The 16,697-nt window shown below is 46.3% G+C and overlaps 1 protein-coding gene across 2 annotated transcripts in view; it reads right to left on the reverse strand.

Moving 5' to 3' along the window:
• Positions 1-3,397: 3,397 nt before the first annotated feature.
• rbms3 (RNA binding motif, single stranded interacting protein) overlaps positions 3,398-16,697 on the reverse strand; it is a 165,884-nt gene continuing 152,584 nt past the window's right edge. The window contains exons 11-14 of one of the 2 annotated variants that reach the window (XM_018765910.2): positions 10,841-10,951; positions 7,008-7,088; positions 4,968-5,089; positions 3,398-4,286 (exon numbers count right to left, since the gene is read on the reverse strand). In XM_018765910.2, coding sequence (XP_018621426.1) covers positions 4,283-4,286; positions 4,968-5,089; positions 7,008-7,088; positions 10,841-10,951 — 318 coding nt within the window. In that variant the 3' untranslated portion in view covers positions 3,398-4,282. Of the gene's footprint in view, positions 4,287-4,963; positions 5,090-7,007; positions 7,089-10,840; positions 10,952-16,697 lie in introns of those variants that run through there. The other variant, XM_029248556.1, reaches the window with a different exon arrangement.

Consider the following 16,697-nt stretch of genomic DNA (forward strand, 5'->3'; position numbering starts at 1 on the left):
CAAAAGTGGGCTTAGCTACCTGCTTGTCCCTAGCCGTTCGGGGTGGGCTCTGGGATATCATGAAAAAACAAACCCAGTGGATTGAGACTCCCGGAAGTGACGGTGCCTTTACTATGTCCAGAACATGCAGGAACGGGTCAGACTGAGATGCAGCCCATCTTCTGCATTCCTATGACTCCTTCAAGGGTCAAGGGTCACCTACAACTAGTTGCATGATTTGACTGAGAGCAGCTGAAAATAAAGCGCAAGTGGGAAGTGCTGTGTTCCCATTGCAGGGGTTTGAAGTGGGAGAGGGCCTTATTGATGTGCGGAGCTCTGTTCTCCACCTCCAGAGGCACCCAAGAAGGTCCTCCACCAGCTTAGGGTCACTTGGAGCTGAGACACCCACAAGGACTCGTTCCCTCTCACAGCAGATGCATGGAAATGCAGCAAAACAACGGGTGCTGGAGAATCGCTCATCTTTTCACTTGTTCCCGAACCTACTGCCCTACAGGTATGAAGTATGAAATACAGCGTTTCCCTTTATAAGTGACACGCTGCTCAGCCAGAGGGGGCGCTCTGCCCCTGAGAACTCCAAAGTTTTCCATGAGGTGAACATAGTTTTTCTTCTAAGAACTACTGTCTGAATGAAAAAAAAAAAGGCTGAACAAAAAAAAAATCATAATAATACAATATTAAAACACAAACATAAAAGCTACGAGTGAAAGCAACCATCATACAAAACAGTGAAACGTAAAAACAGTTTGAAAAGCAGCAACACCCACCAGAAAAATTAAGCTCCTCGTGTGTATTTAAATGGGCAATAGTAGAGAAATTGGGACATTCATTATTATTATTATTATTATTATATTCCTCACACTGTAGAGATGAAATCTAGGATGATGTACATTGGTCTGTACACTTTGATGGGTCACTGGTTTGACTGAAACGCTCAGGACTTGAACCCTTTCTAAAAACAGGTACATGAAACCCTGCGCTCACCCTTCTGTGTTGTATCTCCATGACTAAACATTGAATAACAGATGAAACTTACACAGCAACGGGGTGCCAACAGGATCTGTGGCCTTCATTGCTGGTGTGGTAGTATTTCTAATTAATAATTATTATCGATGAGCTAGTGCTCATCCTCATGTAACCATACTGATGGGAGGAGGAGAGTCTGGTCAGGAGGCTGACCACTCATCCCATATGTCTCATACACAGTACATGATTTCTTTAAAAATCCTTTTGGCGTGACATTAATGATGTTATATGTAAATTAACTGTGTTTTTAAAATTGTATGCTTGCAATTTTTTCATAATTTTTAACAATTTCTGTTTTGGTGGCCAAAGATAGAGCCATTGGGGAGGGCAATGACTAACGGTCTTAGTGAGGAGAACAAACCTGTGCAAAGAATACAATTCCTTCCTTCTAATTCTGCATTTCCAAAGAAATATTTTTAATGTTATGTACTGAGAGGTGTGTGATTGAGACTCACTTCAGAAAAATAATATTGCGATGTGAAGGACTGTCTGCTCATTTTAATATCTGCTCACATGTGAATGAACTGTAACTACAGCTCGATTGTTTTATGCAGTCCAGCCACATGCTTTTGGGGCCCACAAGATGACATGATGTTTTGGGCTCTTCCCTCCCAGTTTTCCGTGTAGCTCATGCACTGCTAAGGCCCCATATTGAACTGCACAGTCAACACGTGAGCAGAGAGCCAAAGCGGAGCGTGCCATGCCACTTTAGCACCAAGGGACACGCTGAGTCCAGAGCCATCCAGCACCACGCTGAGGTTTCTCGCGGAAGGTCCTGTAGCCCCTCCTTGTACTTGTGCGTCTGGTACAGTTTGTTACCGATTGGAAGAGTCACAACAAAGGCACTCAATGAACATCCGCTGTTCTGTGGCTCTCAGCTGTGGGCTCAACGGATGGGCCACTCCGCACTGCGCTCCTCACTGCCCGGTTCTACCGCAAGGCACGCAGGTTCCGGAGGAGAGAACCGTCTGTTGTGGAGTGGAATGGCTAACGCGTCTTGGGAAATTGGGACCAAATTCAGCGTTAGTTCAACTTGCGCAATTTCGGAAACTGGGGGAACGCTCGGCTTCATCAGCTGCACCACAGAAGGCTGGGAAACAGGTCTCTATGGCAACCAGAGAGCCCCAGGTGGACGGAGGTTCGAGACCATTTCAGTACTGGTTCTAGAATAAGGAGTGCATGGACACTCAGGAGTTAGGGAACAGCTGCAGGACGGGGCATGACGGGAATCCTGAAGAGCAGACTAGTGTTTCCATCATTGTCCCTTACTGGCATGAACACTCCTGCCACACTGAGAGAGGCATAAGTCTCGGGTGCGAGCCTAGCATTAACAGTCCGCATTGCCAGGACACTCCACAGCCGAGTGTGTGACAGTCTCTGGCCTGCGTTTCCATAGTAACTTCCCAACACACACACACACAAACACACATACACGAACTGCAAGCCTCCCTGTCCTTATCGCTATGCAACCCTTTTGCCTGTATGCGTGTGGGTACGAGTGCAGGAATCCCATCTCGACACGCTGACCGAGGTAGCCGGGGCCGTTTAAATACACAGAGGTGCAGGGTGGATGCTTTTGTTTAGAGCTGCTTGTCTGTTTGATGGACGAAGAAAAAACAAAGCAGCAACGACAAGAATGGGAAGGATTTCCAGCAGAAGCCTTGAAACGCACGCGTTGCACAATGCTGGCATCTTTTAGCGCCGTCTCCGAGGAGCCCTCGACCGGCAAGGCCAATAATCACACATCCAGCTGCCACGGTCCTGCTGACATTTATGATTCTTCACTTAAAAGGACCCCCCAAAAACAGTGCCCCCCCGGAGGGGATGAGTTTCCCCGTTCGTGATGTGCTGTTTTGTTTGTTTTTAAGAACGCCAGTAGGATAATGCGTTTCCTGTCTCCTGTCAGGTTCTGAACGGTGCCGTGTGCGAGAGGCGCCGGCGTGACAACCGTGGAAAGGAGCATTAAAACCGACTGAGTGGTCCGGCCATCTAGGTCAAATAAAAAGAAGAAAACAACAACAACAACAGCAACAACAACAGCGATCACAGCAACAACGGGGCGACAACAACAGTAGCAACATCAACCAAATAAATGGAAATAAAATAAAATAATAAAAAACACTTTAGCTTTAGGGTGTATCATCATCTTTGGTATAAAAATGGCCTCTTTAGCCTGCTTTTGATCCACAACTAGGAAAAGACTACAGAAATTGTCAACAATTTCTTCTATTGCTTTTACACTGATTGGTTGAAACCGTAAGCTCCTACTCTATCTATGTATTTTCACTGCCAGTATTTTTGTTTTTTTGCATTTTTTTCTATTTTCTTTTTTTTGCAGTGTGACAAGCAAAGCAGGCTAAAAACATCTTAAAGCTCATAAAAAGGTAAAAGTCTGCAGATAAAAAGCACTAATGTTGTCAACAGCAATTTTTGCCGAGAGAAATGATACTGAAAAAACAAGGTCAGCTTTCTAGCAAGGACGCTGCGTCCAGTGCAGCGCACAGCTCGGCTTCTTCTCGCAGTGAAGCTCTCGCACTGACTGCTCTCCATCTCTCGCTCACACTCGGTTCCCACCGACTGCTAATATTTCACAAGGCTTTCTTCTAACGAAGAAGGAACTCCCTCAACGAAGCGTGTACGGCTCATCGCCCTCGGCTCGGCGCTCTCCAGTACCTCTGAGCTCGTCCGAGGGACACGTCACTCATCCATCCATTAATCCATTCATTCATTCATTTTTTTTTCTAGAACGAGACACTCGACTGAACCCTTGGGGAAAGTCTCTGTCGTCCTTAAAATTAAGGCAATAAAGATTCATGAAAAAACATTGTTCTCTAAAAAAACTAACCTTTAATGTAAGAAATAAAAAAGAATGAAAAGAAAGAGTACTTTAGTATCTGAGGAAGACAGCGTGTGTTTCTGAAACTCGTCTCTCCTCTCAGTAATAATAATAATTATAATAATAATAACAATAATAATAGTAATAATAATATTAATAATAAAAATCACCTACTTGCACATTCAACCGTTATTTCTTTTGGAATTTTTTATTTTAGAAATTTCTTGGAAAAACATTTCAAGCCTCGGTTTATCGCAGCTGTCGGGCGACCGGAGGAAGGCCCTTGCCCCGGGGGGGGGGGGGCCGAGGAAGCAGACTTGAGGAAGGGATCCGATAGGCGCCTGGCCGCGCTGGACGCCGATTGCCCCCTGTCTCAGTGCAGACTCCCCACCTCAAGGCCACGCTGTCGCAGGAACATGCCTGTTATCTGTTTGGGGAGGAGCATGTAGTGAGCGGAGTCAGCGGTCAGTGTGGAACAAACAAACAAACAAACAAACAAACAAACAAACAAACAAACAGAGACATAGCAGCACCAAAAGCAGACATCAAAGATGGAGACACTGGACTGATGGAGACAAACATAGTATTTGGACTTGTATGGTCGCTGAGAGAGACACGAGCCAGCTGGACTAACGGAGACGTGCAGTGGTCAGTAAGGAAAGGAGAATCACACAGAGGAATTTCGAAAGCATCTGTAAACATTTCAGCCGAAATGGAGACCAAGATAGGGGCCAGAAGCGGAACTGAAATAGAGGAAATGATCGGAACAGGGAGCGAAACACAGCGGGCAGCAAGAAGCGGGACAAGCCACTGACATTCTCACGGAACAGGTACAGGTGGAAACACACACATGAACCGGCAAGAACACGGAGCAGCATCTAGCGGTTAGCGCAGATGCAGAGGGATACGTGACAGATTATTCATGGTCAAAGCAACCACGCACAGACCCAAAGGCCGGAGCATGCTAAGCTGCCAGCTGCAGTGCTGACCAACTTTTCAGGCACATAAAGTGTGATCACACCGATTCTCTGTCATACTTGGCCAGTGACATGCAGAGATGCCCGTGGCCGAGTGTGTCCCCTTGCGGAGAGTGTGCCCGCTCACTCACTTGGACTGGTACGAGTAGGCAGGAACGTGGTCGCTCGCGCTTTCCACCTGTATCTGCTGCTGCCCGCCAGCCTCTTGTGACGAAGGGGCGACCGTCTGAGGGGAGGCGTCAGTGACCACACCCTGAGGAGAGGGGGCATGGAAGGAGGTGGAGGGGGGTCATTAATATACAAATATGGTGTTACGGCCTTGCTCCATGGAACCCAGGAAAGTGCAGGAGATACAAGCACATGGGATATGTCACCCTTAATAGGCAGTATTTGATGCCTCAGCTCTGAGGTTGTACCGTGTTGCACCTCATTTCTCTAGAATACCCTAGTACTCATAAAAATATTCAGCAGAGCCAGGTGATTCATACATGACAAGCGTGGTGAATCCGTATCAATGGAGTCTCCACTGTAGCAGCTCATTCCTTCAGCATTGCTCAGCATCCCAGATGACCTTCACTTACTCCAGTTTCACAGCTGGATGGGTGGAAGTCATGGCACCTGAGCTGGTGAACATCTACTGCTCCCATGGATCAGAGATATTCTGCATGACATGTTCCTCATGGACTGAATCTGAGCATGGTGACAAGTGGACCAGACTGAGTGGCTCTTTGCACATGTGAGGTCTTCTGACTAGATGGACTGGACCTCTGGCGCTGAACTGGAGACACAGGTTCAAGTGCGGCAGAGTAGCTCTCAGAGCATTGCATCCATTGAGTCTTTTTGGCTCATCTGTGAACAACATCTGACTTAACCTACCAACAGTAGGTCTGCAACCTTTAGACCATGTGGAGGTCCAAACCCTTCTCGTTTCTCACACCATAACCTGACATAGTCATAGAAAATCGGTGATGACTCGTTGTAACGTCTCCATACTGCTCTTTACGTACAGTCAACTTTCAGAGCAAGTTTCTGCAGTTGCTCTGGTTGGACATTGTCTTCAGAATTCTCTGTATATACTGACCCAGCAAGATGTTCATGTTACATACTAGCTGAATACCTGTGGACCTGATGGACCACTTTTAAGTGTGTGCCATATTTGTGTGGAACTTTCCATAGATCCATGTGTTGATCAAGGGGATTATATCTATCTATCTATCTATCTATATGGTAAAGGCAACCTGAAAAATAAACATATAAAAGCTGTATATACACACAGTCCAAAATCACTTGTCTCGAGGCAAGCCAAAGCCTAACCCAGGATGCAAGGTTGGAGAGGGCACACTCAGGACAGGGCGCCAGTCCATCACAAGGCACAGCAAGCAGGACTCGAACCCCAGACCCCCCCAGAGAGAAAGACCCGGCCAAGCCTGCCACACCACCGCACTCCCAAGATAATTACATATACATATATATATATATATATACACACACACACACCTATATATATATATATATATATATATATATATATATATATATATATACATATATATACATACATACATATATATATACCTGTGTGTGTAGGTTGCTTTGATTACATATATATAGATATGTATGTGTATATTTATGTGGTCGAAGCAACCTGAGAAAAAATACTGAAAACTAACTTTTTTTCAAGACTGGAGATGCTTAAGGGAACAAATAGATATGCACTACTGTGTAGAATGACAGTTTTTTTCATAGAAAATGTGACTTACAGAGATACAACATTTCAAAGACCAGGGCAGTGATGTTTCTTACCATATTTACATCATATATATGTAAGTGGGAAGATCTTCTGACATTGAAATTTTATTATTCAGTTTTTATTGGTTTTTTCAAGATTACAATTTACTATTTGATTTTCGTCACAAAAGTTGGCACTTCCAAATTTTGGCATCCTTGGGCAATCGCATTCATATCTTTATAAAACCGGCCCTATTTCTACCATATTTAGGAAGGATTTAATTAATAGCTTGTCTTACTGTATTAGTTAACATTTTCATTAACTGTTATTTTACTGTAATGCAGTTAATATATCTGCATGCTGTTTCCCCGTAAGTCACATTCGCTTATTGAATTAATGTGAAAGTAAAAGTTTGTTTGCATTGTTCGAGGTCAACACTCACCTCAACTGGAACAGCTGGAGGCACAGGAGTGTACTGGGGAATGTAGGTCCCTTGCATAGGTGGCGCGGCGGCAGTCATGTACTGCAACACAAACACGGCCACACCATCGTCACAAACATCCCTCTCAACATCTAAAAGATCACAGTAAAAATCTTACGAAAAACACGGATGTCAAGTGATTTCATGATTCGAAAAACTGTTTTATCTAAATCAGTTAGACACAGGCATATTTTACAGTGATACCTGCAGCACAACTTACAAACACAGCTGGGACAGGAAGGCCGTTTGTAATTCATGCTGTTCATAATTCCAAAGTAACTTTTACCCTAATCAGTAATTTTTACCCTGATCAGTAAGCACTTTAAAATACTGTATGTCCCTTAATAAATTTACAGTGTAGGTTCGGTAAAATCTGATAGAACTATAAATAGAAGTGCTATATTGAAGGGGGGTGGGGTGGCGCAATGGGTTTGGCCAGGGTCTGCTCTGTGGTGGGTCTGGGGTTCGACTCCTGCTTGGGATCCCTTGTGGTGGACTGGTGTCCTGTCCTGGGTGTGTTCCCCTGTGCCCTGTGCTACCAGGTTAGGCCCTGCTTGGCTGTGAACCTGCTTGGGACAAGCGGTTGTAGACATTGTGTGTGTGTGTAATTAATGGAACATTTATATTTTAATATTTTGGTTAACTTTGAACTATATTAAAATAAAAAAATATGAGGGTCAGTTAAAAAGTACCTACAACATTAATTAAAGCTAAAAAAAAATATTCCATGCCTGTTTTTGCTAGATACACCCTATAAACATGTACAGCATTAATTATCTTGTTTTTAAATGATGTCAGTCCTGTGGAAGTGAATTGAACTCAGCTCCTTACTTCTTCCATTCCACATTCTGTTTGGGTGTGGTTTAGGTAAGGTAAAAACAGGTTACAAAGTGAAGTGAACAAAATACCTTTTAACATAAAAAAATAAACCAAAAAATGATTATATCTTCAAAAATTTGCTACAGGACTGACTGTATCATAAGGAGCCAGTGAAAACATTTTGCCAGAAGTTTGAGTTCACCTGCTGTGATTTAGGCAAAGTGTGGCCCTTTTGACAAGTCCTGGATTTAGAAGCAGCTTTCAGTTTTTCATGTTGTACCTCAGACTATCTCTTTGTGCATAAGTACAGAATATTATTGGCCCAAACAACACCGTTAATTATGAAAAAAGTTACCAGCTTGTTTACAGGGAATACAGTGCACCTTTTGACTTTCATTGTACTTTATACGCTTAGAGCTTGACGCTTGCGCAAATCACATTAAATACCATGTTTAAGGGTACAAGTGCAACTTTTCCAAATGTACAGCTCCTAGACATCAGTTCTGAGTGTTTGGACACACACACACACACACACACACACACACACAAAACAGAAAGACGTAGCAGCTGCAGCAGATGGCAAGTGCTCCGAGAGCTCCGAAGGGCTCTGACACATTTTGAGAGGAGGCAACTCGTCCCCGTTGACTTTCACAAAGAGGTTAGTAAAGAGAAAAGAGCCGCAGATGCCACTGATTTTGATCAAGAATAAAATACATTCAATGTGGATCAATAAAGGGTTAGAGACGGTGAGGAGAGGTTGTCCAGTGCACCATGGGCCCACGTGCACATAACAGCACAGCTCTGTGGCAACGCCGGCGGGACCCGCAGAGCCCACAACAGATGGGTCCATCAGCGATGCCAAGGCCAGATCAGCAGACGGAGATGGGGGGGGTCTCAGTGGGGGATGAGTGAAGGAGACAGGTGAGAATAGATGAAGGGACATGTGGAGGTGCTGCAGGGTTATACTCTAGATAGTGTGTCTCTAACTAGTGTGTGAAACAATGAGAGGAATACACACCTGTGCAAAACTCTAACCTGAATGCAGTGCCACAGTTTCCAAACACCCCCCAAAACACTGAAAATACTATGGGAAACTACAAACACAGTAATAGGTTTATCTAAGATTCAAAGGGTTAGGGTTAGATTCAAAGCTGGGTCTAGTGAAGGGAAGGAAGCAGCATTAACCATTGAGCCACCTGCTGCCCAATTGCAGCCCTGTTCCAGCAAAATGGAACACAAATGTGGGTTCGGGCTGAGTATGTACAGTATAGTAAACACAGTACACGGAACGGTAAATCAATGACGGCTGAGGCTGGGACAAGGCCAGATGGCTCTCCTGGGCCTTCAAAGGAGGATCGATGAGACGTCGCCTGAGCTCAGCGCTCAACTCTTCAGGAAAACAGCCCTTCTGTGATGCTACCGAAGAAGCTCGTATTAATTCCACCGCAGCAGGGATGTTCTAGATTGTTCCAGCATCCGCCTCCATACCGACACCACGTGACCAGCTTGAACAAGAGATCTGCTTCCTCCATTTGATTTTGCTCCTTAACAGCTGCCTGTGAGCACAGGGTTCATTCACAATTCATGTCGGGCCAGCAGGTGGCGTAGTGGTTAGAAATGCCACCATGAAGGACATGGGATTGAATCCCACCTTGGGCTGTAGCGCCCTTGAGCAAGGTACGTACCCTGAATCTATAAAGTCGCACAGTAACTTGGATTGACACTGTAAGTGTCTAGAGAATAATGGCAGATAAACGAGTAATGTTTCCAGTGATAAAGGGTGTGGCTGGGAACAGCTTCCTCAGCAACACTATACGCTCCCACATGTGTGTATGGGTTGCGTTACACACCCTACTGCTGCCAACAGGTCAGGTCCGTGGGCATGAGTAACCATTTACCCACTGCTGCGTTACGAGGCCTCGGTCACCCAGCTCTCTCGCGGTAGCAGCACTGGTAAGTGCAGTAAACACAGTGTTCTGGGAACAGCACACTCCCTTGCGGTGGGCCGTCGCTCCGGGTACCAGCATTTGCTTCTTTTACTCCAGACAGGAAGCCGCAGCTGGGACAGACAGCCAAGGCTATTCCAGGCATCTAGTTAACGCTGATGGGCCACAACACCCGGCCGCGGGGCGCTGTAAGCGAAACTGTCTGACCGCGAGCGCAGTCACATGGCCTGCACTCCCCAGCGTGAACACTCACTCATGTGCAGAAGTGCCACGTTCCGTTATTTGTCCAACACTTTTCTGTACAGCGGCTCGCACTGATTTGCATATAATTGTTATACATTCATACAGCAGGGTAATTTTTACTGTATCACTTCAGGGTAAGTGACTTGATCAAGGGCACTCCAGCAGGAGGAGGGACTCAAACCCATGTCCTTCAAGTGCAAAGCAGCAGTTGTAACTACTACGCCACCTGCTGGCCCAGGTATGCACCCTACTTCCAGGCAGACTGTAGGAACAGAGCACATCCTGTTAGTACGGATGGACGGACGGATGGACGGAGCAGCATCCTGTACCGCCTGTCTCATGTAATTATGTAATTCATGCTCTTATGGAGTAATTAACATTCATTGTCTGATACCAAAGAGGCTTATGTTTAATTCCCCAAGTGCTCACCTGGAGTGATACGCCACTGCACAACACCACGCAGCACAGGGCAGCGAGACGGCACTTCTGTTCTGGCCAGCAGCATCAGCGTGGGGTCGGCGACACAGAGGCTGCGGCTGAGACTAACTGCACACATACGCCTTGTGGTACCACGGTACTGCACAGGACTGGCACACAATGCACGCTTCCTCTAGTGCACTTTGTGATGTGGTTTTACCACATTCTGAATAGGTAAAGTACAAACGCTTCCTGAAGTACCCAGTGTGGTGGGGTTTTACCAAATTTTGGACGGCTGTGATACTCGCACTTCCTTCAGTACGCAGTGCAGTGCAGTTTTACCATATTTTGGAGAAGGGCGATACTCACGCTTCCTGTAGTACCCAGGGACAGATGGTTCATTTGCTGGGTGAGGGGCCCCATCATGCTGGCCGGCTGCATGGACATGCCGTGCTCCATGGCTGGCGTGATCACAGCCCCCTGCCGAGAACACAGCACATGTCAGGGCTTCTCAGGGCCAAACTCCCATCATGCCTTGAGCCCCCAGGTTCTGAGAAGGCCACGGGTGCTGGGGAAGACCGTCACACACACTGCTGTCGAAGGACGCTGTCAGAGAGCCCCTTACTACGTATAACCATCATTGCAGTAGAAGGTCGACCCCCTAGAGATGCTTGTCACCCCCAACTCCAATCGTGACTCTTTGCTGTAATGAAGGGAACAGGAAAGCCTCGGGCCTTCGGAATGTGCCGGCATGGTCATTTATTGCAGAGAAATGCATTTGTGAGCCCGAAGGACCAAGGACTGAGCTCCTGTCCGTAGGATAGAAAAGCGCCGACTCTTGCAGCAGGAGCAGTGACACAAGTGCAGTGTAACCAGGAACACAAACTCTCAAACACTCCATTTCACATCTATACACTACAGAACATCTAAATGGCAGTGTGTGTGTGTGTTCTTATCTATGATATTACAGCATTCAGTATGATGGTACTTTGTAATGTGACCATAGGATTTTGTTTTTTTAAGTTTGTGCCTTTAATGCCACTGGTTGTAGTTTGTCTAACTGAAAAATTGTTTTCAAAGGTTTATTAGATATTCTGGAGGTTTAAAGGTGCACAGTGCTGGGGAAAGAAAAAGTTTTTCCATCCCCAGCGTATTATTTTTCTCTATTTTTGAAGCTTTCTGACATAAAATTCGAGAGAATTTCACAGCTTGGTACGAGAGAACGTGACTCGATCCACGCTCATTCTGTGTGGAGTTTGCATGCTCTCCCTTTGCCTGTGCAGAAACCTATGGGTGGGTGCTCTGGTTTCCTCACAGTCCAAAGACATACAATCCAGGTGAAGTGGTGATGCTGAATTGTCTGTTGTGTGTGAATGGGTGAGTAACTGTATGTGTGTGTGCGTGTGTGTCTGCCCTGCGGTGGACTGGCGCCCAGCCCAAGGTGTACCCCCCAGCCTTGTACCTAGTGCTTCTAGGATAGGATCTGGATTACCGTGAACCTGCTCAGGACAAGTGGTTATTGAAACTGGATGGATGGATGAATTTCACACCTATTTGGACATATTTTGTTGTGTTCCACACCAAAGAGATGACACAAAACCACACTGGTGTCACTTTTCCCCTTTCAGGCTCCACTCGTACTGGATCATCAGTTCATTTTTATAGAACTCTTTGCACCAGTGAACTTGTTGTAAATGATCCAACTGACAAAAAGATTAGATGAAATTTAAAGTGAAAAATTTGCAAAAATGGAGAACATTGAGGGCAAATATTTTTCCACACCGCTGTCTGATGTACAAGGGGGATGCAGTGGCGCAGTGGGTTGGACTGGGTCTTGCTCTCCGGTGAATCTGGGGTTCGAGTCCCGCTTGGGGTGCCTTATGACAGACTGGTGTCCTGTCCTGGGTGTGTCCCCTCCCCCTACAGCCTTATGCCCTGTGTTGCCAGGTTAGGCTCTGGCTCCCCGCAACCCTGAATGGGACAAGTGGTTCAAAAAATGTGTGTGTGTGTGTGTGTGTGTTTCTGATGTACCTGTCATTGTAAGTGACCTTGGACAAAGGTGTCTGTTATGTGTTAACTACAGTACATTGTTTTGGGGAGAAGCAACTACGTAAATATGTCAATGAAGGTGGCGACATTTTTCTGATTTGATTTCGTTATTGTGGCTCAGTGAAAGAACAGAAATATGTAAAAAGCATTTTGATGGTGATTTGGGACTCTGCTTTACTGATACTGTGGGCCATGGATCTCTTTCTGTAGGGCCCTCAGGTACAGAAAGTTTCTCAGTGGCGCCTCTTGACCGGCCAGTGGTTCTCAGCTGGGGGGTGGAGTTCAACAGTAACCCGCACACACATCTGCTCGCAGAGAGCCTCGCTCACCCCCGCAACTCCAGGAGAACTGGCCGGGGCTTCTCTCGCTCTCCCTAGCTGCCACCCCCCACCTTCCTCCCCTGCAAGTACACATTCATTCGTCAGCGACGAGCCGCACCTTCACCGCGCTTCCTAATGGGCAACGGGGGAACAAAAAAACAACGGCAATTTGCAAACGGGTCAGGCTGAGTTAAGAGGGTTTGTGATTGCCTGTGTGTGTGGGGCGCACGCGTGCGTGTGTGTGTGTGTGTGTGTGTGTGTTCGTGTGTGTGAATGTCGGCGCCTCCCAGGACAACGGTGTGAAGATGAGCTTCATTGAAGGTGGCATGCATCCTCCTCGAAGGCGGGGGAGCGAGACGGCCCGCCGCCAGGGAACGTGGGTAGCCTAAGTGCTTCTGTAAACTACACGCACGGGCGATGTGGGGGAAGCGGTGAGGGGGAACGGGGGAGTGGGGGGTGATGGCTACACCTTAATTAAGAGGCAGAAATCTTTTCCTTGGCACTGCAAGGTGGGCCGATCTGAAGGACGGCAGTGAGGAGGAGGGAACGCACACGGCAAACTCTGGGCTGCAGGCAGAGAACAGATAGGCTCACACACACACACACACACACACACACACACACACACACACTCGCACGCACACACACATGTTCAGTGGCAGGGAAACTAAGCCTCACTGAGAAACACTGATTCCCGTCGTCCACACATGACTGCACTAATGGGGGAGCACCCGGTCATGTAATTGACCAACTGACTACTCATTCCAATGTGTCACATGCGATTTTAAAATATTTTCACGATATCAGTCTTGTTATATGCAAATTAAAAGATTCATTTTTACCACATTTCGATATATTTTTGTTCCGTGTGTTTTGAGATGGGTTGGACCACGGTCCTGCTCTCCGGTGGGTCTGGGGTTCGAGTCCCGCTTGGGGTGCCTTGCGGCGGACTGGCGTCCCGTCCTGGGTGTGTCCTCCTCCCCCTTCGGCCTTACGCCCTGTGTTACCGGGTAGGCTCCGGTTCCCCGTGACCCCGTATGGGACGAGCGGTTCTGAAGGTGGTGGTGGTGGTGGTGTTTTGAGATGTACTCAAGCAGAGCACATGAAATTTTGAAATAAAGTATTTTTAACAAAGTTTTTTTTTTTTTTTTTTTTTTTTTACTGATCCAAATGAAACCGTTTTAAAACGATCATAATGGGGCCGTGATTCCAACCGTGATTCCACTGGCCGAACGGGGACAGTTGCACCTGCTACTGTCACATGTGCAGCACAAAGCTTCACTCCAGGAAGGAGAAACTCAGGGTGGGGGAAGAAAACAGTTTCCTATGGGACAGTAATTTGTGAGAGTGGGTTTGTTCCGGGCCTACTGTGGGCGTCGGGACGGGCCTCGGCCAGGGGCTCCCTGAGTTTCTACGGCGGCGCCGCCAGCTGGCTGCGCCACACAAATGGACACAGGTGCGCAGCCGAGCGGTGACCGGAGATCGGCAGAGCTTCAAAGAGTGCGGAGAGCGGTAACTGAGCTACCCGCTCCTCCGAGCGTCCAGTGCCGGAGCCACTTCCTGTTCATGACGGTGATTGAAAATGGAAGCATAGGAGCACCTTTGAGCTGGAAACCAGTATGTGCTTTAAAGGAGCTGAGAAGATGGTCCATCAAAAGTCTCTGAGTAATAAAGATAAATCACTTCACGTTAAATTTGTCAGTCAGTGTCTATGAGCTCTTTGAGGTACAGGCTACACTGAGATTACCAATGTGGACCCTGTTCGCAGCAGGTGTCCTATGGAGGTCAAAGTGACCGAAAGCCTCCCTACCTGCCAGGGACATATGGAACTTCTAAAACAAACTTTAATCTAGTTTACATTTACATTTAAATGTCTTTATTTAGCAGACACTTTTCTCCAAAGCAACTTCCAATGAACTCTGTAGTGTTATGAGCCCACACACCTTATTCACCGCAGTGACTTACACTGTTAGATACACTACTTACACTGGGTCACTCATCCATACATCAGTGGAACACACACACTCTCTCTGTCACTCACACTATGCGTGAACCTCAACAGCAGAAGCATCTGCTAAGTGAACAAATGTAAATGTAAATGCATGTGTCTGGACTGAGGCAGGAAACCAGAGCAGCCAGAAGAAACCCACGCAGACATGGGGAGAACATGCAAACTTCACCCAGACTGAGTGGAGATCGAACTCACATCCTCTCGCACCACCCAGGTGCTGAGAGACATATAGCTGATAGTTCTAGAACATGAGTAGAGAAGTACACCCATGCCCCTCTCCTGCCCTTACTATAGGGTGGGTCACTCCAGATAAATGATTCATAAAAGAAACACGAACAACAAATAAACTAATCGCAACTGTCATTTTTAAGTTATTGAAAAAAACATCTGAAAATCGCTTTAAGCTGAAAATTTGAAAACAGTTTTTACACTAAATATTGCCTCTTCACTCAAAGTATAAAATAGAATGCAAACGTAAAAAAAAGCAGGAAATGACTTGTATGTTTTACTCTTTTCGTTTTGCACAACATGTGAATCACTGCTCAGGGAGCCCTTGTTTCCCACAGTTCGAACTTCAAACACACAGCCACTAGAACATTCCACCTGAAAATAAAATTCCTCAAACATCTTGTTTTATTTTACATGGCACCTTAAATGAAGAGATATGAACATATGGAATAAATTGGCTTAGTTATTGCATGTTGCCTGTTTCTGTTTGATTCGAAAAAGTTTAAAACAGCGAGCGAACAAACAATGCAACAGGACATGGAGATACTGTTCTCTCCATTGTTCTTTTAGCTTTTGAGATTTTATCTCATATTGAGATCCACAACCGAGAACCACATGGTGGCGCTATCTCTCACTAGAGATATCAAAGGACCTATAAGAGTGGCAGCGGTGATGTGTAACCCACCTATTTATTTATTTACCTATGTTATAGGAATAGCACAGTCACAGAACTATGCTTTATTAAATAGCTTCACTGCTCAGTCTTAACACTGAGGTTCAAAGAAGTGAGAAGAACCACCACCCTCTGCATGCACCACTATCTGGGGTCATTATGGAACACACACACACACACACACACACACACACACACACACACACACACACACACAGCTCTATAATGATTCCCCTCACTTTCAGGGTGGAACTAAACTGACTGTACGATCCATGTTCTTTATTCATGTCTATCTATCTATCTATCTATCTATCTATCTATCTATCTATCTATCTATCTATCTATCTATCTATCTATCACTGTTCTGAGACCTCCAGGCTTCACCATGTCAAAGTCCTTGGTCTCAGAAGATGACATTCTCTTTCATTCTGTATTTGAAATATTTCCCTCGTGCTGGTTAAAGGCCACTGGAGCAGAGCATTAATAGCCCTGCTGATCCCACACTCAGGCTTATCCGCACTGAGAAAGTACCTGCAGTTGGACCGCCGCTCACAGGCTGCAAGTCACCGTTCGCCTCACTGGGACGTGACCATGTGTGCAGCCCCACCTCCTTTGACGGGACACCCAGCCGGGTTTAGACGTGTCTCCACCGCTAATCACGCTGGCCAGACTGGCGTCTGCTGGCACCCGCTGCTCTCCCACAAATCAGCGCCTCTCATAACCCCCCACCCCCATGGATTCCCCAGCTGTTCCTCACACTGCATCGCTTTCCCAGCATTCCATTAGCGGATCAGCATGCCCGTCTCACCACCCGCCAAAGTCCCTCATAAAAGTGTGAGCTCAGCTGTACATGTCCACACCCAAAGACATCATCTAGTAAGAGTGGTGTTTTCTCACTCAGCGCTGACTTCATATGCAGTGCCACAAAATATGTAATATTCTTCG

This window comes from Scleropages formosus, chromosome 23, assembly GCF_900964775.1.
Source record: "Scleropages formosus chromosome 23, fSclFor1.1, whole genome shotgun sequence".
Classification (NCBI taxonomy): Eukaryota; Metazoa; Chordata; class Actinopteri; order Osteoglossiformes; family Osteoglossidae; genus Scleropages; species Scleropages formosus.